This window comes from Stylophora pistillata, chromosome 9 (assembly GCF_964205215.1).
Source record: "Stylophora pistillata chromosome 9, jaStyPist1.2, whole genome shotgun sequence".
Classification (NCBI taxonomy): Eukaryota; Metazoa; Cnidaria; class Anthozoa; order Scleractinia; family Pocilloporidae; genus Stylophora; species Stylophora pistillata.
The window spans coordinates 22,420,201-22,445,755 of NC_142527.1; the positions used below are offsets into that span (position 1 = coordinate 22,420,201).

Consider the following 25,555-nt stretch of genomic DNA (forward strand, 5'->3'; position numbering starts at 1 on the left):
CCCCATTTTTCTCTGCAGGTTGTTGTTAAAATCCTGGCCTGAGTGTATGCCATCCTGGCCTCTCAATATCTTGTAATGTTCTGTAATTTTTATTTGGATTGTGCAAATATGTGGCGGAATAAATACCTTATTTAGCCCAAAGCCGAATGACGACCACCATCGATTTTCCTTGGTAATACTCATCTGCAGTGGTTTTTGCGTGTTCGTCCTAGTGATTATCACCTCTGTCTATAAGATCTGCTGCTGTAAGGAAGCAAAGAAAATTCTTAAATTTGATTGGATGAGTGGAAACATAATTTTAAGCGATGGACATATTAACATTTGTTCACGAGCGCTTTTTTACATCCATATCAACCACTTTTGCTCCATCAGTATCGTATTCGTCCTGAAAACCGATGAAACCAGGACACCACTGTGCGATGCAATGTTATGTTTGTAGCATTTTATTGACCCTCTATTGTGAAAAGGCTCAAAATTTCATATTAAGCCAAATATTTATTTTTCGGATATTCTCTCAGCCGCGGACATGATCAAACGACATACCAGCCGGCTGAAGGGGGCTTATTTACAAAATGTTTTCGAAGCATGTATTTATTTTCACGCCAAATGGGGTCTATCGTCTTTACATCGACGTCGTGTTCTTTGCCTCGTCCCAAGGCGTAACGCCTCTGAAATATTTATTAAGCTTCGGCGACCGACAGGGACACCGCAACAGCTTACGCTAATCACTGCGGGCCCAGTAAACCCACCCAACCCACCCCAGGGGAGGAAATCCAACACACAGTAATCCCATGCGTGGGAAATTAACGTCCCCTGCCCCTAACCCTACAGGAGACGGGACCTCCATTTTTTCGTCCCTATCCGAGAACACTAGAATATCTAACCATTTCTTGATGTTATAGACGGTAGCCATGAGCTTACGAATGTGTTAGTGTGCTGTTCTAGTGGAATATGAATGAAAAATGGATAGAAAGATTGTAGAGTCATCAGCAATTGCTTTCCGAAGATGAAGCATGTAAGATGCCGGAGAAAGTTACTGTAAGTGACCTGTACTGAACAAAAGTGGGTATGGGTTAGGTATTAATTTGGCTCAAATCAAACCTTGTCGCCGAAGCAATTTTCCCTTCCTTAAACGGTCGTTCCCATTTTGAAACGGTCCTTGCCATTTCCGATAACAGTCGTTGCCATTCATTACAAAGTGGTAACGACTGTTTCGGCAAATGGTAACGACCGTTTCAAAATGGCAACAACCGTCTCAAGTGGTAACGACTGTTTACGAAAGAGAAAATTGCGTTGCCGAAGCTCATCGAAGTACGTGATTTGCACACTGAAATGCTGCCAAGGATGTCTAATATGTATTAACCCTTCCACGGCTCCTCTCAAATTAGAAAAAGCGAGAAAACCTTAGGTTGTCCGCTTTTGCAATTGACATATCAAGGTTTAACATTTCCAAACCCTCCAACTCTCACGATGTGATCGTGACACTCGCGATTTCAGGACTCATCCACAATGAATCACAATCTCAATCATGAGGCCAGTTTGCGAATGGCCTCATGCATTTCTTCTCACTAAGAGTCTGGGCCGAGCTATTTTTAAACCTCGTTCTTATACCCAATGAGAGCGTGAAATATTCCCTGGGGAAAACTTTGTGTCATGTGTTCAAGATGGCGGAACGGAAGAAGCAATCCTTTGAAAACGTCCAAGACACTCGTGTCGGTGTTTCATACTATGATGAACACAAATGAACACCACACAAGTAAGGTACTTGTTTGCCTAATTTGTGTTAATTGATGCTAAAAGGGCACTAATCATTACAGTTTAAACACTGCTAGCTACTGTTAGCGTTGAGATTCCTTCGTTAAAACATTTTTGTAATTCTCACTATCTGGGACCCAAATCTCAAGATTTTTGTGGGTAAATTTTGGAGACCTCAAGATTTGGAGGTTTTAGATGTTGGAAGGTCTGTATTTCCCATGCATGCAGTGTTCTACATGCATACATACATACACTACACTTTATTTGGTATAGCAGGTTAAATTAAGGCAGCTAAAAATAGCTGATATGGACCTGCTGTTATCAAAACAATTTACAATCACAATATAAAAATTAATAATTAGATAAAACCGCATGAATTCCATAGATAAGATCAGGGATCCAAATGAAGTTTGAAATTAGGAAGAAACTGAGAAACAAAACATTTATCATAAAATTTAGTAATATATAAAAGTTTGGGGATCCTTGTTGTTATTTGTGCATGTTCCTTTCACAAAAGAGACTTTCTGTAGTGCTATTTTGTTTTGTTATTTTTGTTGTCTTAGTTATTGCTTGAAAGTGTACTGTAATGGAATGTTTTCCTAGAAGCAGTTACTAGTCTTCTGCACGGTGAAAATTAATTGTCAAGGGTGAAATTATTCAATAATGAGAGAAAAATTATCTGGCCTCAAATCAATAAGTAGTTTATTTTAAAATAGCAATGGAACACATTTTCCCCGGTTTTGTAACATGTTAAAGCCACACATGATGTTCGCATAACATGTGAAATTTGTATTTTCCTTTGAAAAGCAAGAGATGACCACAACATTTAGGGCAACCTATGATGGTTAATTTTATAGAAATATTGGGACAAAAAATATTGAATAGAGTGCAAACATGCAAAGCCATAATGGACAAAAGTGGTCGAGAATAATTTTGTTGGCTAAGAAATAATTTTGTCTTTCAAGATATATTTTTGATGGTCCAGAAATATTTTGACGATTGAGAAAACTTTTTCCTTGGTTGAGAAATAATTCTCTTCGGCGAGAAATATTGTGGAAGTTCAGAAATATTTTAAAGAATCGAGAAAATTTTTTTGTCGATCGTGAATTCTCGATCGACAAAAAAATACTCGATTGGCAAAAAAATTCTTGATGGACAAAATTAATTCTCAATCTACCAAAAACTTCTCAACCAGCGAAAAAAACTGTTCGACCGATGAAAAAGTTTTCTCGATCCTTTAAAATATTTCTGGACTTCCACAGTATTTCTCACCTTTACCTTATGAAATGTTAGCATTAGCTTAAACAAAAATAGGTCTGCAATGCACACATGTATGGCTTACGAAATTAAGCTGCCTTTTAGTGTCTAGTGTCTTATTGAGTTTCTATTAGAAGAGCTAATATCTGATTGCAATTAGATAGTTTTCAATATTGCTCCTGTTCATCGATAAAAGAGATAACTAGCAGACAATAGTCCTGAAATGTTTATTTTCAAGATGAGGGTTGATGGCCAAACTTTACTATGGAGGTCTCATTTTAATAACAAACACCCCAAAGATGCACATGTAACCTGAGGATTTTAGGAACTGAAAAAAATGTCAGCATCATCTCTTATGGTGGCCTGAAAGATTCAGTCATAATTTTGTTTAATGTAACAAAGTGGAAATTCTGAAGTTTGTTGGTTGATTGTCTTTTCCAAGGAAAGCGATGTGAGATTACCTCTAGGGAAACATTTCATATGAATATTTTTGGCATTTTGTGTACCAGTGCATGAGGAAAAAAACTCTCCACAAGGGCCAGGACATTCAGGAAATGATGTAATCTACACTAGAAGCCATTGGGAGCTTGATTTGGTTTGAATGTATGACTAATTTTGGACAAAACATACATGTAAAGTAACACAATGCTGAGTGTAGGTTTCTATTGCCATTAGGGCTCTAAGTTCTATTCTCATTTGGTTGAGGGCAAATCATTTACTATAATCATTGTATTTGGGTTTTGTTGGACTGTATTTTCAATAAAGAACACAGAAGAATTTAGATGAGGTGGGTGGATATGGGGTTTTATAACATAACCAAAGTAAAGCGTGCGCTCTGATTGGTCAATTTAGCATCCCCCATTTGCCCATGGGTGTACGCTGCTGACGTGAGCAAATGCAAAAACTATTTTTACGCGCGCGCTTGTTTTTTTCTGGTCGCTTAAGATTTTTTAAATAAAAGGGAACTTTTTAGCTACAATGTATCGATGTTATGTTATAAAACAAATGGTAAACACCACAGCGTACACTATTGAGTTATGGATGCACTTGGGAGGTTTGCTAAGCTCTCAAGAAGCTAGAGTCGCTCTCGGCTATTGCCTCGAGCGACTCTTATGCTTCTTTCATGCTTAGCAACCTCCCGCGTGCATCCAAAACTCAATAGTGTATGCTGTGGTGTTTACCATTAATTTTGTTAAGTAAATGGAAGAATTTAGGGAAAAAAGATAGGTGCCTGACAAGATCAGAACACAAGTAATATTTTAATGAATCATATATTGAGTAGTACTCTAAAGGAGCATTACTTCTAACATTGCCGATAATTTTTAACCCAATAAGAGTCATTATTGACCTGGAGGTGTCATTTAAAGTGCCACTACGATGAAAATTTTTGTCTCTGGTTTTGACATTTTTTAGCGCCAATCAAGTTAATATGGTTAGAATTGTACTATGCGATAGTTTTTAGGTCAATGGAAGGGAAATATGCCTTGATATTGCTGGCCGAAATTCACGAAAAACCTGTCCGCCATTACTCAGCTTGCAACCGAGAGCCAGCGACTGAACTGAAAAGCAGTTTTACGCATGAGTTGGCCTGTGACGTCATATGTGCACTTTTGCATCGTGGTGTGTGTGTTGAGAGAGATTCCACAGTGGAAATTCCAGGCGTTTTATGAGATATATTCTTCCTCTAATTCTTCTTCCAAATGGCATACAAATTTAGCCACATTTTTTAGGTGGAGCTGCACATATGACGTCACTTCCGAAAGGCTCCAACTAGTGCCAACTCTTTTTGCCACACTCGGCGATTTTTTAATTGAGTAATGGCAGGCAACCAAAAACGAAAAACAGGGTTGAAATAATCATACTTCCCGTGAGAATTTTGCGATTAAACTTGGCATGGTATGTGTTTTTACTTCTAGTTTCCAGAAGTGAAAAGAAAAGGCAATGCAAAATTTTGATCATATTGGCACTTTAACAGAAGGTTCAATAGAGATAGTGTCACCATCACAAGACATTTCAAGAACAATAATCAGAGGCTTATAACTGAAGCACAACAGAGTTCAATGTACAAGCAAGTGCATGATGGTATCATATGATTCAAAGTAAATAATTGTTATTTCGTGCCAGTGTGTTTCCCAAATTCAAGCTATGTGGAGACATGACATGTGTGACCAGGCTCACAATTGTGCATGACATTGCAATATTTTTTGTTATAATTTTTGAATGACATCTTCAGAAACTATTTCCTATGATAATCAAATTATCATACACACAGGATTTGCATCATAAATTTCCTTTATGTCGCACCATCACACTTAACTATTTCCTATGATAACCAAATCATCCTAAACACAGGATTTGCAGCTAAATTTCAGAATGATCACACCTAACTTCCAAAATCTTAAAGAATTTCCTGCTATTGTTTGATTCCTTATAAAAGAGGTGCAGTTAGTTAGTTAGTTTAACCCTGGCCAGTAGTTCAGAGTGTCAAGACCAACGCTTACAAGCTCAGAACTTCTTGGTCACAAAAAAAGTAACTCCAGTATGTGTAACCTCAAGTTAGTGACCTATTTCACTGAGGATTTGGTATGTCACATCACAGGGGGCCCCATACAAGCAGCGTGTCTGGTCGTTTGTTCGAAATATAAAGAAATGTATGGGAGAATATTGAAGAGTCGTAATATCGTAAACTTATATCGAGGAATGTCTATGTTAAGGCTCAAAATAAATGTAAACCTACCTCACTTGCGGCGTACTGCCGTTTCTGTGGTTCTAAATGGCGAATTTGAGGGATTTGGTAGATTTTGCGTCTCCTTCCTATACAGTAGAGTAACAGTCAACGCAAAATCTGCCAAATCACTTAAATTCGCCATTTAGAACCACAGAAACAACAATACACGGCAAGTGAGGTAGGTTTACATTTATTTTGAGCCTTACGTATACATTCCTTGATATAATTTTACGATATTACGACACTTCAATATTCTCCCATACATTTCTTTATATTTCGAGCAAACAACCAGACACCGCTTGTGTGGGCCCCCTGTGGTCTTACAGTTTGAGTTCAAGAACAATATAGTTCATGTGTAGTTATCTCAATCCAATTGTTATATTAGTTGATTCATGTTCAAAATGTGTCAAGATTGCATTCAGCTTTCAGAACATTGCATTTATCTGTATACTTGACTTAAAGTTCATTGGTGAAATCAGATATTTCACTACAGTCTTCATTGTTTAGTACGTTCATCATTATAATGACAGATGTTGTCCTGTCACAGAATGAGATTTTGCTAGTCTTCCTTGTTTTAAAGTGCTACTGAAACATAATTTTCATATCCGAGATTTTTGCAATATAATAGAGCTTGAACGTTATTTGCAAACACTGTGTACTCTTTTTGGGCCAACGCATACCGGAAAGTACATTTTTAAGCCTTCGAAGTTGACCGGCTGAGATCAAAGTTGGCGGCCATCTTGGCGCGGCCAAAACAGCCCTGTGACGTCACTGGTTGTGTACTTCTGTGAAAGAAGGGTAAAAGGATGGAGTGTGGCTTGCATGTTGGGAGGCCGAAAAAGAGGATTTCGGGCAAAATGCCATCTTCGTCTTTTATTCATCGGCAGCCACATCGGCATCTTGGCTATTTGCGAGAGGTTCACCTGGATAGGGAGCAAAATTGAAGATGATCTAATCGGCAAGTCTGAGGATAACGAACAAATCCCTCTGTACCAAATGCCTGGCAGAACTTGCCCAGAATCCCTACAATATAGGGCGAGGGCCAAAATAAGAGCAGACGAGGATTTAAAAAATGAGATAAAGAAAATCCTTAACAACGCGGAGCAAGAAACAGTAAAGGCGATCATGTGCTTCTATAAACGTGAAATCGTTCGTTTTAATACCGAAATAAAGAAAAGAAAACGAGCCAAAACGGCTGGAGCACTGAACGCTAAGAACTGTAGTACGATCGAATCAGCGCGCATGGCGCAAGCTGAAAGCAATCCAGACAACGTAACTATCGAGACAGTAAAAAAATAGCTGTACATCTACAAAGGCGAACGATTCGAAAAAGACGCAATTGCTGATGTGTGTACTCAGTGCCACACATAAAGCAAATTCTCATGAAAAACTGGCATTTAATAGAAACACAACCACTACTGAGCGAACTATACAAAAATCCACCGCTCGTATCTTACAAAAGAGGACGGTCGCTCAAAGACATACTTGTGAGGGCTAAACTTTGAATAGGCTACTCTAAACACACGCTTGGGAGTCGTGTAGGCCTGTCAACCCTATTTTACGCCACCATCTTCCTCTTCGCTACTGGAGACAACTTCGCTTCGTTCAGAAGAAGATTCACTCGACAAAACTTCAATGTCTGCCATCTCCTTCGCCCCCGAGTACAAACAAACAGTGAGTGAAATAAACCACGCTATCGGAGTGAACACAACCAGTGACGTCATCAATCCATTTCGCTCGGTACCAGGGCCCGGACGTGGTTTTGTGTAAAATTTTTGATTTGAACGGTTAAAAAAGATATCTTTCGCTTCTTTTTGGCCAAAGCAAATTATCTCATGATGATCAGCATATTCAAAACTACAGGTTAGAGCAAATATTTCAGATACTAAAATTTCGTTTCAGTAGCACTTTAAGTCGAAGAAAAATATGAAATCGTGATTGAAAGTAGTCTTATATAATGTTATGTTGTTTTGAGCCATTGTTTTATCAGTATTGACTTGTTTTCAGTCATTTCATGTATAATTGTAAGAATAGCCCACCATTCAATAGTCCTATGTTTGGTTCAGAGGATTAGTCTTTTAAGTGTAACACAATGATTACTGTTCTGTCATGCAATGCTTTAAAATTGTCTTGTTTGTTAAGTTTAGTGCCTTGCTATATTGTATGAAAATTGATTGGATTTTTTTACTAATTGTTTTATTTCATTATTTTAGATTATGTTGTGAGTGATTTGCTATTTGTCATTTATTTTTTATTTTGCTTGCAATCACCCTTTCTTTTTATCAGTATTATTTCTTTTGTACTTTCCTGTATAAATAAATTTATTGTGGCTATAAGTCTGTCTCGTTGTTCAAATAACAACATCAGAACCTGCCTTGGTCACAAGTGAACAGGTGAACTTGACATCATCATGTAAATGGTCAACTTGACATGCTATCAAAATTTGTCCTTCAGCTGAAATCATACTCAGGAATGCAATTTTGTGAGTGTTTAGCAATAGACATAAAATATCCAAGCATTTGTTTACTTCGGTCAGCTACTATGTCTATCAATCAGCACAGCATACTTTGTGTAAATCTGATTGGTTTCTAGTGTGATTTACTGTTACTGAGCCTACCAGTAGTTCACATTTATATTCGAGTTATTACTTTTGCATTAGTGATACATGAAAAAGACACCTAGCTGTTTTCAGCTAATCAAGAGTGTAATTTTTCATGGAGATCAGTATTGTGATGAACTAACCAAAACCAAACAAGGAACTAAAAAAGGAGTACTGTTGTAGTCTGTCAAATAAAGGCCTACTACACCTGTATAATGCTACCGTGAGGTACGTTTAAATATCAATGCTTGTCTGAACCATTATGAAGAGAATTTAGAAGACTGCCAAGCTTACAAAAAGTCATGAAATGTTAGGTCTGAATAATTCTGGGCATTACTTAGAAAACATAATACTAATCACATTTCATTTGTAACATTAAACTACTAGGCTCCTATAAGCAATGGAATATAGGCTTTGTTGAAAATCATTTGTGAAAACCAAAACATCATATCATTCCACATTTTGTTTGTCTAACAACCTGTTTCAATACTGGCAGGTAAAATACATTTAAATAGAACATCATAAGCATTAAACTCCAAAAACGATCCTCAGGACTTCATAAGATATTCTTTATTTTCACGAAACTGTCATGAGAGCCAATCCTTGACAGATATTGTTCAATTGAGATTCCCATACTTACTTTTGTCGTTCTTAAAGATGCCTCCATGAATTCTCAACAGTGCAAGAATGCAACTACAATACAACTTAATTTCACTTGATAGCACTTTCAGGTGGCTTCAGACACTTTCAAACACTTTCAGACACTCAGTGTTGCAACCCACATCAATAGATCAAACAGTTAGTTGTTGGCTGCAAGAGTGCAATCTGACTCCTTTCAGTGTAATACAACTCGTACCGAAGATTCAAGCTTTTAAATGCTGTCTTTTACGAGTGTAAAAGCTCTTGCACAAGCTGCAGTTATCACAAAAGCCAGGTCTGGGTATGTTGGTTTGTGCGAGGAGCACTAACTCATGATATGATCACCAGAAAAAATTACTGGAGACCACGCTAACAACCAAGATGGCTGACTCAGACTAATAGTCTAATGCACTGAATGACACTAGACCATGTGACAGGTGCTTGACTCTGTGAACAAATAAATCAATCAATCAATCAATCAGATCGTGCCATAATGTGGCTACACAATTTGTGTAAACCACACAAAAATTAACAGTTTAGTGGCTAGCCATTCTCCAGTGCACTACAGAGAGTGAAATGGAAACACATGAGCATGAAAATTGACAAAAAAGCAGAAAAGTACTTCTTGATTAATTGGAGCCTTTGACATTATCCTTGTTAACCCTGTACTCCTACAATTTGTTCTAAATTCAAACAGATCCTCAAGATGAGGGATAGCAATAGATAGTTTATTGATAAACTCTCTGCAACCAAAGACTGAATTATATGATTATTGCTAAGAGACAACATTCATTATTACATCAAAAAAACTACCAGTAGATTAAAACAAGTTAGCATAAAAATATGTTTGAGAAAAATTAGGCTAACTTTATAAATATGTCCAGTGGAATCGTTCAGGCCTTAAGGGGTATTACACAGGTGATAAATCTGTTGGGAAATTTGTTTGTCTTGAAGAAAATCATGCGATCAAAGTATAGGTTACTATATAGGAAGCTATAGTCCCCTCACAGCAGTTCTTTCAGTGTCAAGCAAATTGCTTCCCCAAGGTAGCTGCTTATATCCAAAGTGCATTCCTTTCCCATTAAGCTTACAATTTGTAGACAGTCTGTTTAGGGCACAGGTCGCATGATAGAAAAGTCGGAATGACATGCTTTCAGTTGGAGACCTATTCGTATCAAGTGTCACTAATCAAGGTAACAGTTTAGTCTTTCATTGATTTTTGCATATTTAAAAAGTAGGCTTAAATTTGATCTCCTTTCACCTTAACCCCTAAGAATGATTTCTCCCCACAATAATTATCACCCCTGAATTAATATTAAATTTTTAAGATCAAAAGAATATAGGAAATGATTATCAACTAAAGAAGCTCTTGATTGTTAAACAAATTCACCTTCTCAGCATGTTAAGAATTTTACAGAGAACAGTATGGAGAATATGCATACTGATGCTAGGGTGAACAGAGTTAATATTTTGAATAGAACCTGAACATTTACATCCAGGGTTACTACGATGAATATTGGTTGTTTTAGAGGCTCTACTTTACTTGTACAGTGTGTATATGTTTTGTTTTTGTCTTTGTCCTTTGCAAGTCAATTTTAGAAGTCCATGTGCATTACTGACTGTGTGAAATCCTTCCACTCAGCCAATAAAGGTTGCAAAAAAATTTAGACTCCCAAGAAAGGTTTAAATCGAGGTCAGTCACTGATTCCATTCGTTGTGGTTTGTCTCAATGAGTAACTACAAAAATTAAGGTAATTTTGATGCTGATTGTCTCCTGTCAAGCTCTATGGAATTGCTATTTCAAATGTTCAAATGAGGCAAAAATTATATCCATTTCATCAACCTTTTACAGTTGAACCTTTCCACAATAGCCACCTTGAGGACAGAAGAAAAGCTGTTGTGGAATGGTGGCTGTTAGAGAAAGGTTTAAATGAATGTATGGACAGCCCTGACCTGGACCAAAAAAAGTGGCTGTTGTAGAGAGGTGGCCGTCAGTGGAGCTACTCAGCAGGTTCAACTGTATTTTCATTAAAGCAATGTTCCTAAGTTATCAAAAAAAATTATCACACACATCACTTTGTTATGGCAGAGAATTTCACCTTTTCAATAGGTAAAATTCTGGTATAGCCCTAAGCTTGTCATGCAAACCATTTTAACTGCCCTGTTCCACTGCGCAATTAGCTCCCATTAAGAAAGGTTCAAGCCAGGGTTAAGCTTGGAGTGATTCCATTCTGATACACCTCAATGAAAAATTGCAAAAAAAGTTAAGGTGCATTTAATGCTTTCTACTTGGAGGGCACAAAATGCTTGATAGTCTTCGGTAATGCATTAAAATTGTAACATCAAATACTCAAGAGGCAAAGAATATTCCTATCATTTTCGGTGGAGCATTGTTCAAAAAGCATCAAGGAAATGAAATTTTTTAATTGTTTCTATTTTTTGTGTCAATTATGTATATTAAAAGCTTGTCGTGTGCAAGCCATTTTAACAGCTGGGCTCTGCTGAAATAAGCTATTCTACTTCCTAGAGCTAATGTGCATATATTAGTCACATTTATTCTTTGTGTTTGAACCTTGGAAAATGCAAGAGAACAGTATGGAGATTATGCATACTTATGTTGGGGCTTAAAGAAGCAATATCCGATGGAAAAAGGCTTCCCAATTACTTCACTCAATGATATTGATATAAATAGTGATGTTACAAATGTCGTCCAATACAATTAGGATTGCCTGATTCAATGCACAATTTCTTTCTCATGTAAACAAGTTAACAAAAACATCTTCCTTTTCCATGACAAATCATGATAAAAGCTGTTGATAAGCATTGTAAGCTTAGAAATTTTTCATTTTGAGCTTAGATGACCCTATATGAAAAGTTTCTTCATGTGCCTTTATCAAGATTTAGACATTTTCCACATGTGGGTTACAATATCAAATTATTGCTAATTGGATGAGTCTCAAGTGCAAAAGTGTCACAGGTTCTTAAGAAATGGAAGGCTCACTTTGATTGGCATACATGAGAAAAGGAATGTACTTTAATTATGAATAGCTGCTGCTTTTAGATTTGTGTACAATAGCAGGTAATTCTGTTCTGCTGTGATTAAAGGGAAAAAAGGGCTTACTAAAATGGATCCAAGAATTTGTTTAAGGAATCATTACCCACAGGGTAATAACAATTGCCCTGTGGGGGGGGGGGGTAACTCTTAAACTTGCAGAGGTGACCACTGAGTAGTTTCTTCTTAAACATCAATGGATGGCGAGGAGGGCAAAGGAAAAATACCAATTTTGGGATATTGCCTGATTTAAGACCAAATTCTTCAAAACAACGTTTTAACATCACAAGAAATTTTGGAAAAGAAGTATAATCATTGTCTCGTGATGTGGTCACGGCAGATGTTGATCGTGACAACATTGTGAGACAAATGATTTTACTAATCTCTTTTGATCAGAATGAAAAACCACAACCTTTTTTTACATTATTACATGAAATGCATTACAGACATTGTAGAGAACTGATATTTTTCGATTTGGGAGTGAAATAGTGTATTACATTGGGTAATTTATTTGCCAGGTACACACGAGAAATATTGTTATATGCTTTACTTTACCTTGGATTTTGCTTTGAAAAAAAGAAAATAACATGGGGTTCTCCCAGTCTGTCACATTTTCTAATTAAACAATACCAGTTAATGGTTTTTAATTTAGTGGCCACAGATGTTGTTTACATTTTCGGCGTAAATGTTAGATTTACTTAATGTTAGGTTTACGTAATGTTAGATTTACTTAATGTTTCTGAAAACTGCACTTCCTGCAATGAATTAAATTTAAATTGATTTCAAACAATCGCTTTCAAAACTCTTTCCCAAAGTATTTGAAATGTACTTGTCTCTGCAGTGTAAAGTTAATCAGCTTGAACCGTCAGTCACTCAGAGTTAAGCTTAATGACTTAGATAAGGTGTGCATGACGAAAAATTGCACCGCAGCAATGATCATAAAGAGACGTAGGAAATGTATTACAATTTGAGTATCACCATAGATACATTGGGGTCGCAACACATTAATCTAAGTAAATTTCTCTGTCATTCAAATTCACAATTTACGGACATCTGAAATTGTGGTAGCCTGAGCACCTTAACCCACAAAACATATTTTACCACAAAGTTTCAAATAAGTGCTCACTGGTTGAAAATTCCCGAAAAATATTAATTTAAGTGCAGTTAAATTACTCACAGTTAATGAACACATAATTGTAAATTATGGCTTCGAGTGAAAATCATAATGAAAATTGAGTTATTCACCTCTTCCTAAATATACTGCTTTAACTAGAGAGCCACTTGGTCTCTATGTTTCAAACTGTTTGATTTTTAAAGCGGAATTTGAAACAATCACAGTGTCTACATTTCAACCATGACAAAGCAATTTTCCCGATATGTCAGAAACAACAAGTTGATGATCCTTGGTTCAATGAATGTTTCTTTGCGATAGATTAGTCTAAAGTGACCGGTACGAATGCAGTACGTTTCTGATAATTACCAGCAAATTTTCTTCAAGATCTATTGCCCATTTGGAAACGAATTAGAGCCTTGTTAGAATCGTTTTTTCTCTCCAACTTTCTCATCCGCGAAACGGTTTTTCTGTGGTGTTCTGAGACAAGTCGTTAGCGGTTCAAACTAATGTTAATTTGACCACACGCGTGTTCATAGAGCGGAATTGTCTCTGGAAGAAGCGCCCTTTCGTTACCCAAATCTGACAATAAGAAACTTTGTGATAAATCTATGCGTGTGAAGGTAAATCGCAAACTAGCTTATTAACACCTTACCTACCTGCTGTATTGTAGATTTGAATCCTCTGGGAATTTGAACGTCACGCGTTATGGCTTACCACGCCACACGATCTTTATAATGCAGAAGGTTTATCGCACAGCTTGTATTAACTTATGAATTATCAACTGGTGGTTTCTTTGCAGGTTGGCTAGAATGCTTACTCTATGTCATCGATTGACCTACAGATGGGAAGAATGCTTCCCGCGTCCTCGTCCCAGAGCCCCTCGTTCACTTAGAGAGTACCCAATGGGATTTTTCAATCCCTGTTGTCTTTGTTTATGGTTACATACGGGCAAATGCGGAGAAAAATCGTTCATATTACACTAAAAAACAGGTCAGTAACAGGTCAAAACCGCAGATTTCCGAGTCCCGTCCATAGTAACGATTCCACATTTCATTCCCTTCTTACTCTAAATTCCCGGATCCCGAAAAACGTATTCGGAACCCTCCTCTCAGCTCGAAGGGCTCATAAAGCCTGGTAAAGTTTTCCCCCTCAGGTAGCCAATCAGAACATAGGACTCGCTTCATATTGCCCCGATCGCTGCCACCTGTATAATGAGCTGTCCTGTAGGTGGTCCGTTAATCAGTCCGAAAACTTAGCCGCATAAGCAGGCTTGAAAAAAACAAAATAATTTGGATATATCAACAAAGTTGAAATGGTAAATTGGCCACCGTAACGATTACAAAAGCCGACGTTTCGAGCGTCAGCCCTTCGTCGGAGCGAATAGAGGAATTGTGTGTTGTGTGTGCTTTGAAAGGCAGAAAATGGAGCTGCGTTATTGGTGGGGACATGGCAACGAGAAAAACAAGAATAAATTATAAAGATCGTGTGCCGTTGTAATTTGAAAATTTATATTTGGACATTCTCCTAAGGTAAATTGTCAGGCTCAGGCCTTGAGGCAGTCCTTCTAGTGTGGTAGATTACTCAGTGTGGCCAGGGATGGGGAAGAGAGACATTTGCAGTCTGTAAAGGTATATACTTACACCTGCTATAAGGTATAGATATATATGTAGACGCCTGCCCTGCGGCAGTTCCGCCTGTGTGGTAACTTACTATGGCCAGGGATGAGAGACATTTGCAATCTGCAAAAGTATATAAATACATATGTTTTAAAAAACGTTAAAATTTCAAAATACATATGACATATACACCATTTCATTTTTCAATCAAAACTTGACAAGAAAAGAAAAGGTATACTTTAAGTTGTAATGTTTTTGAAAACAGGTGTGTGTGTATATATATTTATTTATAACCTACCATTAATTTTGGCGCGATTTTATTGGTTACTTTACGTCACGTGGTGCAAAATCACAGGACAGTTATCACACAATAGCCCTCGTCCGCGTTGATATTTATCCTCCGATTTTGTCCGTGAAAAAGAAACATAGTCAACGCAAGAGTTTCAACTTTTCCGTTCTCCTATTTACATGAAAGGAAACCAAACTGGTTTTTTTTTTTTGCTTGCTTGCTTCAATCACGCGCATTCGCCATCAGATCACCACTGGCTTTTTTACTGTGTTTTCGCGCTGTTTAATTGCGCTGTGAAAATTAATGGGAGGGTTATAAAATGAATAAACCCCGTTCTGGCTTGCAGGTATGTTGGCTTATAATGTCCTTGGCCGAGAGATTGTCCTCAAAATTTCATATTTGCCCTCGAAGCTTCGCTTCTCGGCCAAATATTCGTTTTTCGGACAATCTGTCAGCCGCGGACATTATCAGTCGACATGCCAGCGGTCTGAAGGAGTTTATTTACTATATCTGTCTATATATATATATACGTTATTGACCGAGTGTGAGTTAAGATACTGGATATTGGTCGAGTTATTTTTTCGCAAAAAGAAAATTAAATTATAAAACATAACGAGGCTACTTTCCAGGCATCTTGACCGAACAAACTTGGTCAACAAATGATTTGCTATACGGCAAAAATTTTTCGTTTTAATAAGAATCAAGAATGACTTGTTTATTAGCCAACCGGAGCACAGGATTCGCTCTATCTTGCCTACGGGCGCTGCCAGATATATAACAAACACACTTTTACATATACACAAACATATATATAGATATATATATATATATATATCTATATATTTACTCTAGTTTGAGCACTCTGGCATGGCTTAGACGATACCACAAAGGTTGGGTCGTTTGGGGTGACCGTCTCGGTTCTCCCCCATCCTAGCATTAGCACTGCACTGATGAGGCCCAGAAGGCCGAAACAGTACTGTCTGCAGTTAGTTAAATATATATATATATATATATATATATATATATATATATATGTATATATATGGTTTTGAAATGGTCATCGAACGAGTAGCTCCCAGCTAGAGGATTCCAAGGTTATACCCCAGCCGTCTTCAAAATGTATATATATATATATATATATATATATAACTGCAGACAGTACTGTTTCGGCCTTCTGGGCCTCATCAGTGCAGTGCTAATGCTAGGATGGGGGAGAATATATATATATATATATATACATATAAGCGAAATAGGCAACGTAGGATCCATGACAGTGCTCGACAATGAAGGAGCGATTACAGTAGCAAATGGACTACTCAAGTGACGCACATATGGATTTTAATACAGCCTGTTTCGTAGACCAACAAAAGTTGATCCACTCATCAGTTAAACTCCATACACACTGAGGCATCGTGACGGTTAACTCTAACTCAGCAACGTGATCACATGGCATTGTTTAAAAAATTCAAATCTTGAAAACCGTGCGCGCGCCGATAATAGCGTTAAGAATACCTGAGAATATATTTTCGCCGATGTCTACAATTGGATATTATTTCACTTCGCTTGTTTAAAGAGGCTTCATGCGGATAATACAAGATAAAAAATTTCTCAGTAAGGCATAAATTGCAACGTTTTGTGGCATTGGAATATGATCTAGCCCTAGCAATAATTTTCCATGAAATCGAATAGTCTTCCCTCTTCTCCTTTAGTTTCCACAGGTACTTGCTCAGCTCTGTGTCATTTCGCCGTCTCTCGTGGTTGAACGACATTTGGTGGTTGCGCCATCTAGTCTTAAAATCTGTCGCTGTGAGGCCAACGTACGTTTTAGTTTCTTCCTTGGTATCGACTGTGGCTTGGTAGACGACCTCGCTTTGCAAACATTCCCCTCCTAAAGGGCATTCGTTTTCGTTCCTGCAGTTGCACAATCTTTGGGGGCGGCTATCTTCGGACATTTTTGCGTTCCTGATTGTGGCTTTGTTATGCCCGTCTATGATCTGTTTCATATTTGGTGTGCACGAGTAGCTCAGTTTAATGGTGTTTTTATTGAAAATTTTCCTCAGTTTGTGGGTGACTGGAAAGCACTTGTCAATAAGGTTAATGAACGCTCTGCCAATGTTGGTCTGTACGTTTCTGTTAAATGGTGGGTTAAACCAAATTATGTTTCTTCGCCTTTTGGTTTGGTATTGCGGTCGGTACGGTTCCGGTTCAGTGAAGTGCAGCTTGTATGTGTAGCCACTCTTGTGCAACGCGTCTTGGTAGGGAGGTGCGGCTTTGTTAAACATGTCTTCGTCAGAAGAGATTTCAGAAAGTCTTTTATTAACTGCGTCGGGGATGTTTCGTAGTATGCAAGGTGGGTGGTTAGACTTGCTGTGTACGTATAGATGGGTAGTTGCTGGTTTGGAATAGGGTCCGAATCTGCCGGTTATCAGGTCAAGCGTTACGTCGAGAAAGTTGATGATTTTCTTGTTTGCCTCGATGGTAATTCTAAGGTTGTTTTGGGCAAATATCGTGCAAATCTGTTTCTTAATTCTCTCCACTTTTTGGGGTGTTTGGTTTATAACTGCAAGGCCGTCGTCACGGTAAATTTTTTAAACAATGCCATGTGATCACGTTGCTGAGTTAGAGTTAACCGTCACGATGCCTCAGTGTGTATGGAGTTTAACTGATGAGTGGATCAACTTTTGTTGGTCTACGAAACAGGCTGTATTAAAATCCATATGTGCGTCACTTGAGTAGTCCATTTGCTACTGTAATCGCTCCTTCATTGTCGAGCACTGTCATGGATCCTACGTTGCCTATTTCGCTTATATAGCTCCTATTTTGTTGAGCACTGTGTGACCGAAGATTCAAATATGGAACGTGTGGCGTTCCACTACTCAACGAAGAACATTCCTTTGGCATCACGAAGGGAATTCACAAAGCAACTGATTGAAAAGACCGAACAATTTTTGCGCCGCATGAGATGGAAAGCATTCCACTTTTTGAACCCAGGACAGGCGGAAGAGAAAGAAACTTTCGGCTTCAAGACAAACAACTGCCCGCCGGTCATCGAAGAGCTGCGCGACTTTGAGGACGGCATGCAACGATTAATCCAAAGCGTCCAATTCAAGAATACGAAATGCCAGTTTCAGAAAGAGCTGAATGAAGACATCAAGTTGATTAAAAACGAAAATCGCTTATTCGTTAAAGCGGACAAATCTACCAATTTTTACAAGCTAGAGGCCACGAAGTATAATCAACTCCTGAACGACAACATAACCAAAACATACAAGAAAGCTTACAGCAACCAACTCAGAAAAACTGACGCTGCAGCCAAAACAATCACGAAGAAACTAGGTATTGACGACCGGGTCGAAGTTACCGCCCAGAGAGATGCGTTCGTAACACTTAAAGACCATAAAGACAATTTCTTAAACCGACCCACTTGTCGTTTGATCAACCCATCAAAACAGGAAATTGGAAAAATAAGCAAGAAAATTCTCGAAAATATTAACCAGAAACTTGTAAATGCAACAGGCGTTAATCAATGGAAGAACACATCCTCTGTGCTGCAGTGGTTCAAAAACTTACCAAATAAATGCGAATCTGCTTTCATCAGCTTCGATGTTGTAGAATTCTACCCCTCAATAACGAAAGATCTACTCGGACGTGCCCTCGACTTCGCGTCTAACTACACGACCATCTCCTCAGATGATCGCCAAATCGTCCTGCTTGCTAAAGAATCACTACTATTTAGCAATGAGACCTCTTGGCAGAAGAAAAATTCCAACGGCCTTTTCGACGTCACCATGGGAAGTTATGATGGAGCGGAGACATGTGAACTAGTCGGCTGCTACCTCCTATCACAGCTTGCGACCATACCAGAAATTAATATCGGACTTTACCGTGACGACGGCCTTGCAGTTATAAACCAAACACCCCAAAAAGTGGAGAGAATTAAGAAACAGATTTGCACGATATTTGCCCAAAACAACCTTAGAATTACCATCGAGGCAAACAAGAAAATCATCAACTTTCTCGACGTAACGCTTGACCTGATAACCGGCAGATTCGGACCCTATTCCAAACCAGCAACTACCCATCTATACGTACACAGCAAGTCTAACCACCCACCTTGCATACTACGAAACATCCCCGACGCAGTTAATAAAAGACTTTCTGAAATCTCTTCTGACGAAGACATGTTTAACAAAGCCGCACCTCCCTACCAAGACGCGTTGCACAAGAGTGGCTACACATACAAGCTGCACTTCACTGAACCGGAACCGTACCGACCGCAATACCAAACCAAAAGGCGAAGAAACATAATTTGGTTTAACCCACCATTTAACAGAAACGTACAGACCAACATTGGCAGAGCGTTCATTAACCTTATTGACAAGTGCTTTCCAGTCACCCACAAACTGAGGAAAATTTTCAATAGAAACACCATTAAACTGAGCTACTCGTGCACACCAAATATGAAACAGATCATAGACGGGCATAACAAAGCCACAATCAGGAACGCAAAAATGTCCGAAGATAGCCGCCCCCAAAGATTGTGCAACTGCAGGAACGAAAACGAATGCCCTTTAGGAGGGGAATGTTTGCAAAGCGAGGTCGTCTACCAAGCCACAGTCGATACCAAGGAAGAAACTAAAACGTACGTTGGCCTCACAGCGACAGATTTTAAGACTAGATGGCGCAACCACCAAATGTCGTTCAACCACGAGAGACGGCGAAATGACACAGAGCTGAGCAAGTACCTGTGGAAACTAAAGGAGAAGAGGGAAGACTATTCGATTTCATGGAAAATTATTGCTAGGGCTAGATCATATTCCAATGCCACAAAACGTTGCAATTTATGCCTTACTGAGAAATTTTTTATCTTGTATTATCCGCATGAAGCCTCTTTAAACAAGCGAAGTGAAATAATATCCAATTGTAGACATCGGCGAAAATATATTCTCAGGTATTCTTAACGCTATTATCGGCGCGCGCACGGTTTTCAAGATTTGAATTTTTTAAACAATGCCATGTGATCACGTTGCTGAGTTAGAGTTAACCGTCACGATGCCTCAGTGTGTATGGAGTTTAACTGATGAGTGGATCAACTTTTGTTGGTCTACGAAACAGGCTGTATTAAAATCCATATGTGCGTCACTTGAGTAGTCCATTTGCTACTATATATACATATATATATATATATATATCCCCTGATGAGTGGGCGACCACGAAACAGGCTTGTAGGGATGAACTTGTAGTTTACTTGTCTTTTTCCTCCCACAATATATACTTCGCTCTACTTCTATGTATTGAGCACTGTTCTATATATATATAAAGACGATACCACAAAGGTTGGATCGTTTGGGGTGACCATTTTGGTTCTCCTCCATCCTAGCATTAGCACTGCACTGATGAGGCCCAGAAGGCCGAAACAGTACTGTCTGCAGTTAGTTATATATATATATATATATGTATATATATGGTTTTGAAATGGTCATCGAACGAGTAGCTCCCAGCTAGAGGATTCCAAGGTTATACCCCAGCCGTCTTCAAAATGATTAAAGAAAGGGAGGAGACCAACGGTGATCTGTTACAGCGATTTACTACCATGTATATGTTAAGAAAAAAGTGTCCCAGTACACAAGTATGATTTTCTTTAAAAAAATTTGTCATGCTAGGTTCTGGCCGGTGAGATGTCGGGCAGAAATGATGACTAGTCTGCTCTCGTATAGTGAGCTATTTTGTCATAATCGCCATCGAGCAACGCTGACAGTCTACCATAATTTTCTTAAGTTTGCCTATCCGTTTTTTAAGGTGTAAGTGACCGCGAACACCACTTTATTCAGGACATATCCGTTTATTGATCTCCGTAATTCTCCCGCCTTAATATCTGATATGGCCCTAATACGATGCTCTATACGTCGCATGGATATCAACCATTGACGAATGATGGAGGAAACAAACATATCTGGTGCTGATTCAGCAGCTTCTCAAGCGGTCAGTTTCGCCATTTGCGGTCCACGTTTGAACTTCACTCAAGTTAGTTTCAGGTAGATCAACTTCCTCGGCGGTTTTTCTCTTGTTGTCTAAAAGTTTTAAAGTATCTCCTGTAAATATATTTAGAATTAATGGAACGCTAGAAAACCAAAAATTCTCCCACATTTTGTGTTTGAATAGAAAACAGGACCTCCATCCTTCGTGTAATTCAATGTAGCGGCTCGCTTGTTGATTTTTTTTTTTTTTAGGTGAAAGGCGACGTCGATTTGTAAGCTGAAAAATCTAAAAACTTCTAACTTCTAACCTCAAACTGCCAACTGCTTGACGTTTGCAGTTAACACATCAAATGGGGATCTAAAACTCTCTAATTTCTCTAAGGTACCATCTGTGGTACCTTATCTGATAGTTTCGGTCTGTACTGGGGCGTTCCGTAAGGTTCCTGTCTTGGTCCTTTATTGTACATAATTTATTCTTCGACGTTTTTTAAAATTGTCGAACAACATCTCCCGGAAGCTCACTGTTATGCAGATGACTCACAGCTATACCTTTCTTTTAAGCCTTATAAGGTGACGAGCCAACAAGATGCTATCATCATCATGCAAAATTGCATAGGTGATATCCGCCTATGGATGGAGCACGATAAACTCCTCAACGATGAAAAAACGGAGTTTCTTATTCTAGGGACCCGGCAGCAACTGTCAAAAATTAACGTCTCTTCGATTACTGTTGGAAGTTCCCAGGTTGAAAGATCATTTGTTGTCAAAAACCATGGTACTTTTCTTGACGACAAACCATCTATGAATGCTCATATAAATAAAGTTTGTAATGTATCATTTTATTATATTCATAATATCTGGCGCATTAGGAAGTACTTATCGCCAAACTCTACAGAGACTTTGATCCATGCTTTTATTACCAGCAGATTGGATTACTGTAACAGCTTGCTTTATGTTACACCTCGAGTACAAATTGACAAGCTACAAAGGGTTCAAAATGCAGCTGCTAGGCTAATCTTTAAACAACCTAAGTTTAGCCATATTACACCACTGTTATGCCAGCTTCACTGGTTACCAATTAGGTACCGTATAGAATTTAAGATTATTTTATAATGTTTTAAGCCAATGCACGGTATGGCATCCGGCTATATGTGTAAGCTTATTAGCTTTAAAATTCGCACTAAATATGAGCTAAGGTCGAATGAAAAACTTCTGCTCAAGGTCCCGAGTGGTAAGATGTTACCCACTTTGGGAGCGAGGGCATTCTCCTATGCTGCACCACGTCTCTGGAATGACTTACCAAGTAACATCACTGGCCTTCACTCCTTCTCTAGTTTGAAACGTAATCTTATAACCTACCTTTTTACCCGGGCTTTTAATCTCCCATCTCATTAGCTTAATGCTTTTTAATATTCTATCTCATTTTGTTAGGGCTTTTTACTTTCTTATCTCATTAGGAAAATTGTAATTTTATATATATATATAAATTTTTTTTTCCCCTACATTTTCTTTATTTTCATGTAAAGCGCATTTGATCATGTATATGGAATTTGCGCTATATAAATTTCAATTATTATTATTATTGTTATTATCATTATAATTTGATGATTTGTAAAATGGATACTGGACGTCGATCGAACCTCAACAGGGGTCCAAAATAGACTTTTCCAGTCCAGCATTCCGCTGTTCACCGCATATTTAAACTGATGGACATAGCCTTAACATTATTGATAGTGTCCTCTCATTATTGGGAAAGGCGAAGAGTTGCTTAGGCATATTTAGCCGGCTCAAAAAACCAGTTTTCCTAGGTATGCTTCTCGTCTTTACAAATGAGACACAAAAACTCCACCTACGGAAGGACCAACAGAAAAGCGATCCTGTTACGTAGATAAAATTCTTCATCCGATCGCACAACAAAAGAAGTCATATCTCAAAGATACACCACACTTCAAGAAGTTTAAAAAAAAAACAAAGCTTCCGTTGCAATGAACGAGCTTATACACAAATGTACTTCCCCCAGACTGATTTTGAAGGAATACTCAATCTAATTCACGGAACAAAATTACTTGTAAATGCAGTGAACCGCCATGGGCACCAAATAGCACTAGCTCTCGAAGATATCTCCATAGCTAAATTCGAAATGCAAATCATAGATAAGCGCGCTCACAAACTGCTCGTTTGGGAATGCTACACCGACGACATTACCTCTCTTTTGCACAAAAAAACAGAGATGTCGTTAACCAGTTCATTGAACAAGAAAAAAAACACGGCTAAAAAGTCTGTTTCAGAAGCTGCTTTGTTAGACACCACTATCTGTAAGGGTGAAAGATTCAACAGGGAGTCAGTTCTCGATACAAGAAACCGGTCACTTCTTCACACGTCGAACCAACAGAGACATTCTAGTACACGTTCTACAGTAAGTGTCCCCCACGGGAAGGAAAGGTTTCAAAAGAAAAAGTTGAAGATAATATAAGACAGTTCAAAACACAGCTGGCTGAGGGAGGCTACCCGAAAAACTTTATTGAGGGTCTCAATGGGGCGATTGCTTTACAGCTTACAGTTAAAACTTTGGCCATCTTACGGCTAAAGGTTAATATTTTTCCATTGTTGTCACCGAAATTTTTTTTTTGATTAACCTTTCTTACGATTTACGGATAAATTTGTCAATTTTTACGCGTAATGGATAATTTTCTGGCTGTTTCTGACGGTTAGCGGTTAACCCCATTCACACCCTTTTTATCGACAACACACTCCCAGAAATGAAATTTGAAGAACTTTAACGGGCCCTCCTCCAATACGTAAAAACAAACAATTGAAACTGGTCTTTAGTAACACAATTTATTACCGAGATTTACGCGCCAAAAAGCATCGAGATAAAAATAGTCTCTTCGCGCTAGAGGAGCCAGCTGATTGGTCATACGATTTTTTTTTCATTAGTGAAAAACGACGTATCGACGCTCTGATTGGCTATTTAATTATTTTGACTACTGAACAAAACCGTGTCGCTCGTTCGCCGCTCCTCTCGACTGACAAATAGCACATTTCTAAGAGCTTAGGCGCATTTTTTTTTAGAAAGATGGCTTCAAATCAGACTAACCGTTTTCAGAGCCTAGATTCATCAGCAGAAGTTCATAGACGGACAGGAAAATGAAAACACCAAGAAAAAGACCAAACACGATGTCGCTCTGTTCCACGAATTTCTTTTGAAAGGCGAAACGAGACAAATCGATAATTTGAACTTCCATAGGACTATTTCGACATATTTTCAGGATTTCTTAATTTATTCTTCCTAGTTCTGCCTTTTAACGGCATTTTCGCTTGATAATTTAGATGTAGAGAAGTATTTTACAAGCAAGCCATTTCAGTGCAACTCCCGAACGGCGGATTGACCGCGCGTTGCTTTCCTTTGAAAGAAAATAAAGATATGTTTATCTCTCTCTATGATCCCGCCCATAATCTCGGTACGTAAGTAATAAATAAGTTATTTCACGGTTAGTTCGCTTGTACGATTTTTATTCACTCGTTGTGTAAAACAAGCTCACTCGCTGCGCTCATTCGTTTGTTTTACACAACTTGTGAATAAACATAGTAAGCGCTCATCAACCGTGAAATAACCTACAAATCATCACAACAGATCCAAACATTAAAAAAATCCTTCTGAGCAAGTGGCTTTTAATACAGCAACAACCTTTGCTAAGAGAAATGTTCAAAGAGCCAATAATATCATACAAAATGGGGCTTTCACCCAGACACTCGTAAAAGTAATATTTTAACGAATACGAGAAAACTGGACATGCTATGGAGCCGTGTAAACACTTGTAACAAATACAGAGAAGACTGAACGTATTCGGAGTCATTTAGGCCAATCAAGTCCAATTTACACGGGAGCACTAATTAAGCCCGTGGCTGAAGAAATAAGTACTTTTATCACATCTCTGAGGTCGGGTGACTCGTAACTCAAGCTAAATTATGATCCCGCTTATACCCTTCCTATCCCCTATCCCACCTTCAAAACGGAGCACATCCCGGTCTCGCCTTTCTATTTTCATCCTACGTCGCGCCTGTAAACTTTCTCGTATCCCACATCCCGCCTCGATTTTAAGCCCCATCCCGCACCCGCGAAACCTATGTTGGACCCTCTTAAATGCGGGTGGGGATCGACATTTAGAGGTGAAAGTTTTGGCGAAGTTACTGAGACTCTGCACGGTCAGTTGATTTCCTTTCATTTTAGAGGAGCGCTCAGTCTGAAGGGCAAGGATTGCAGGAGGTGTTGGGACTTGAAAAGTCATTCGATCACTCGGGACGATAGAAAACTGATAGTAGGTGAACTTTTACTTTGTCATCCCTTGGGTGTATTTGAGGGATTGTTGCATTTGTGGGAGATTCTTTGCGATTACTTAAATCATAGCGAGATCGATCGTTGCCAATTACGGCGAACGCAGTTGTCTGCCTGTGTTTCGATAGCTTGAGCCAAGCTCTCAGTTTCTCTGCGGTCATGTTCAAGTTCTTTTGGCCGACAGGATCTTAA

The 25,555-nt window shown here is 38.5% G+C and overlaps 1 protein-coding gene and 1 long non-coding RNA gene across 3 annotated transcripts in view; one reads left to right on the forward strand and one right to left on the reverse strand.

Annotated features, from left to right (window-relative positions):
• The window catches only part of LOC111337356 (uncharacterized), a 37,601-nt gene extending 23,589 nt beyond the window's left edge, over positions 1-14,012 (reverse strand). The window contains exons 1-2 of one of the 2 annotated variants that reach the window (XM_088732820.1): positions 13,801-14,012; positions 1-240 (exon numbers count right to left, since the gene is read on the reverse strand). The exon at positions 1-240 is cut by the window's left edge and continues 394 nt beyond it. In XM_088732820.1, coding sequence (XP_088588946.1) covers positions 1-183 — 183 coding nt within the window. In that variant the 5' untranslated portion in view covers positions 184-240; positions 13,801-14,012. Of the gene's footprint in view, positions 244-13,800 lie in introns of both variants that reach the window. The other variant, XM_022943639.2, reaches the window with a different exon arrangement.
• LOC111337357 (uncharacterized) lies at positions 1,626-24,463 on the forward strand. Its single transcript, XR_002695489.2, has 5 exons — positions 1,626-1,761; positions 13,944-14,134; positions 14,674-14,772; positions 20,849-21,084; positions 21,589-24,463. It is a non-coding gene; the product is annotated as an uncharacterized LOC111337357 (long non-coding RNA).
• Positions 24,464-25,555: the final 1,092 nt, after the last annotated feature.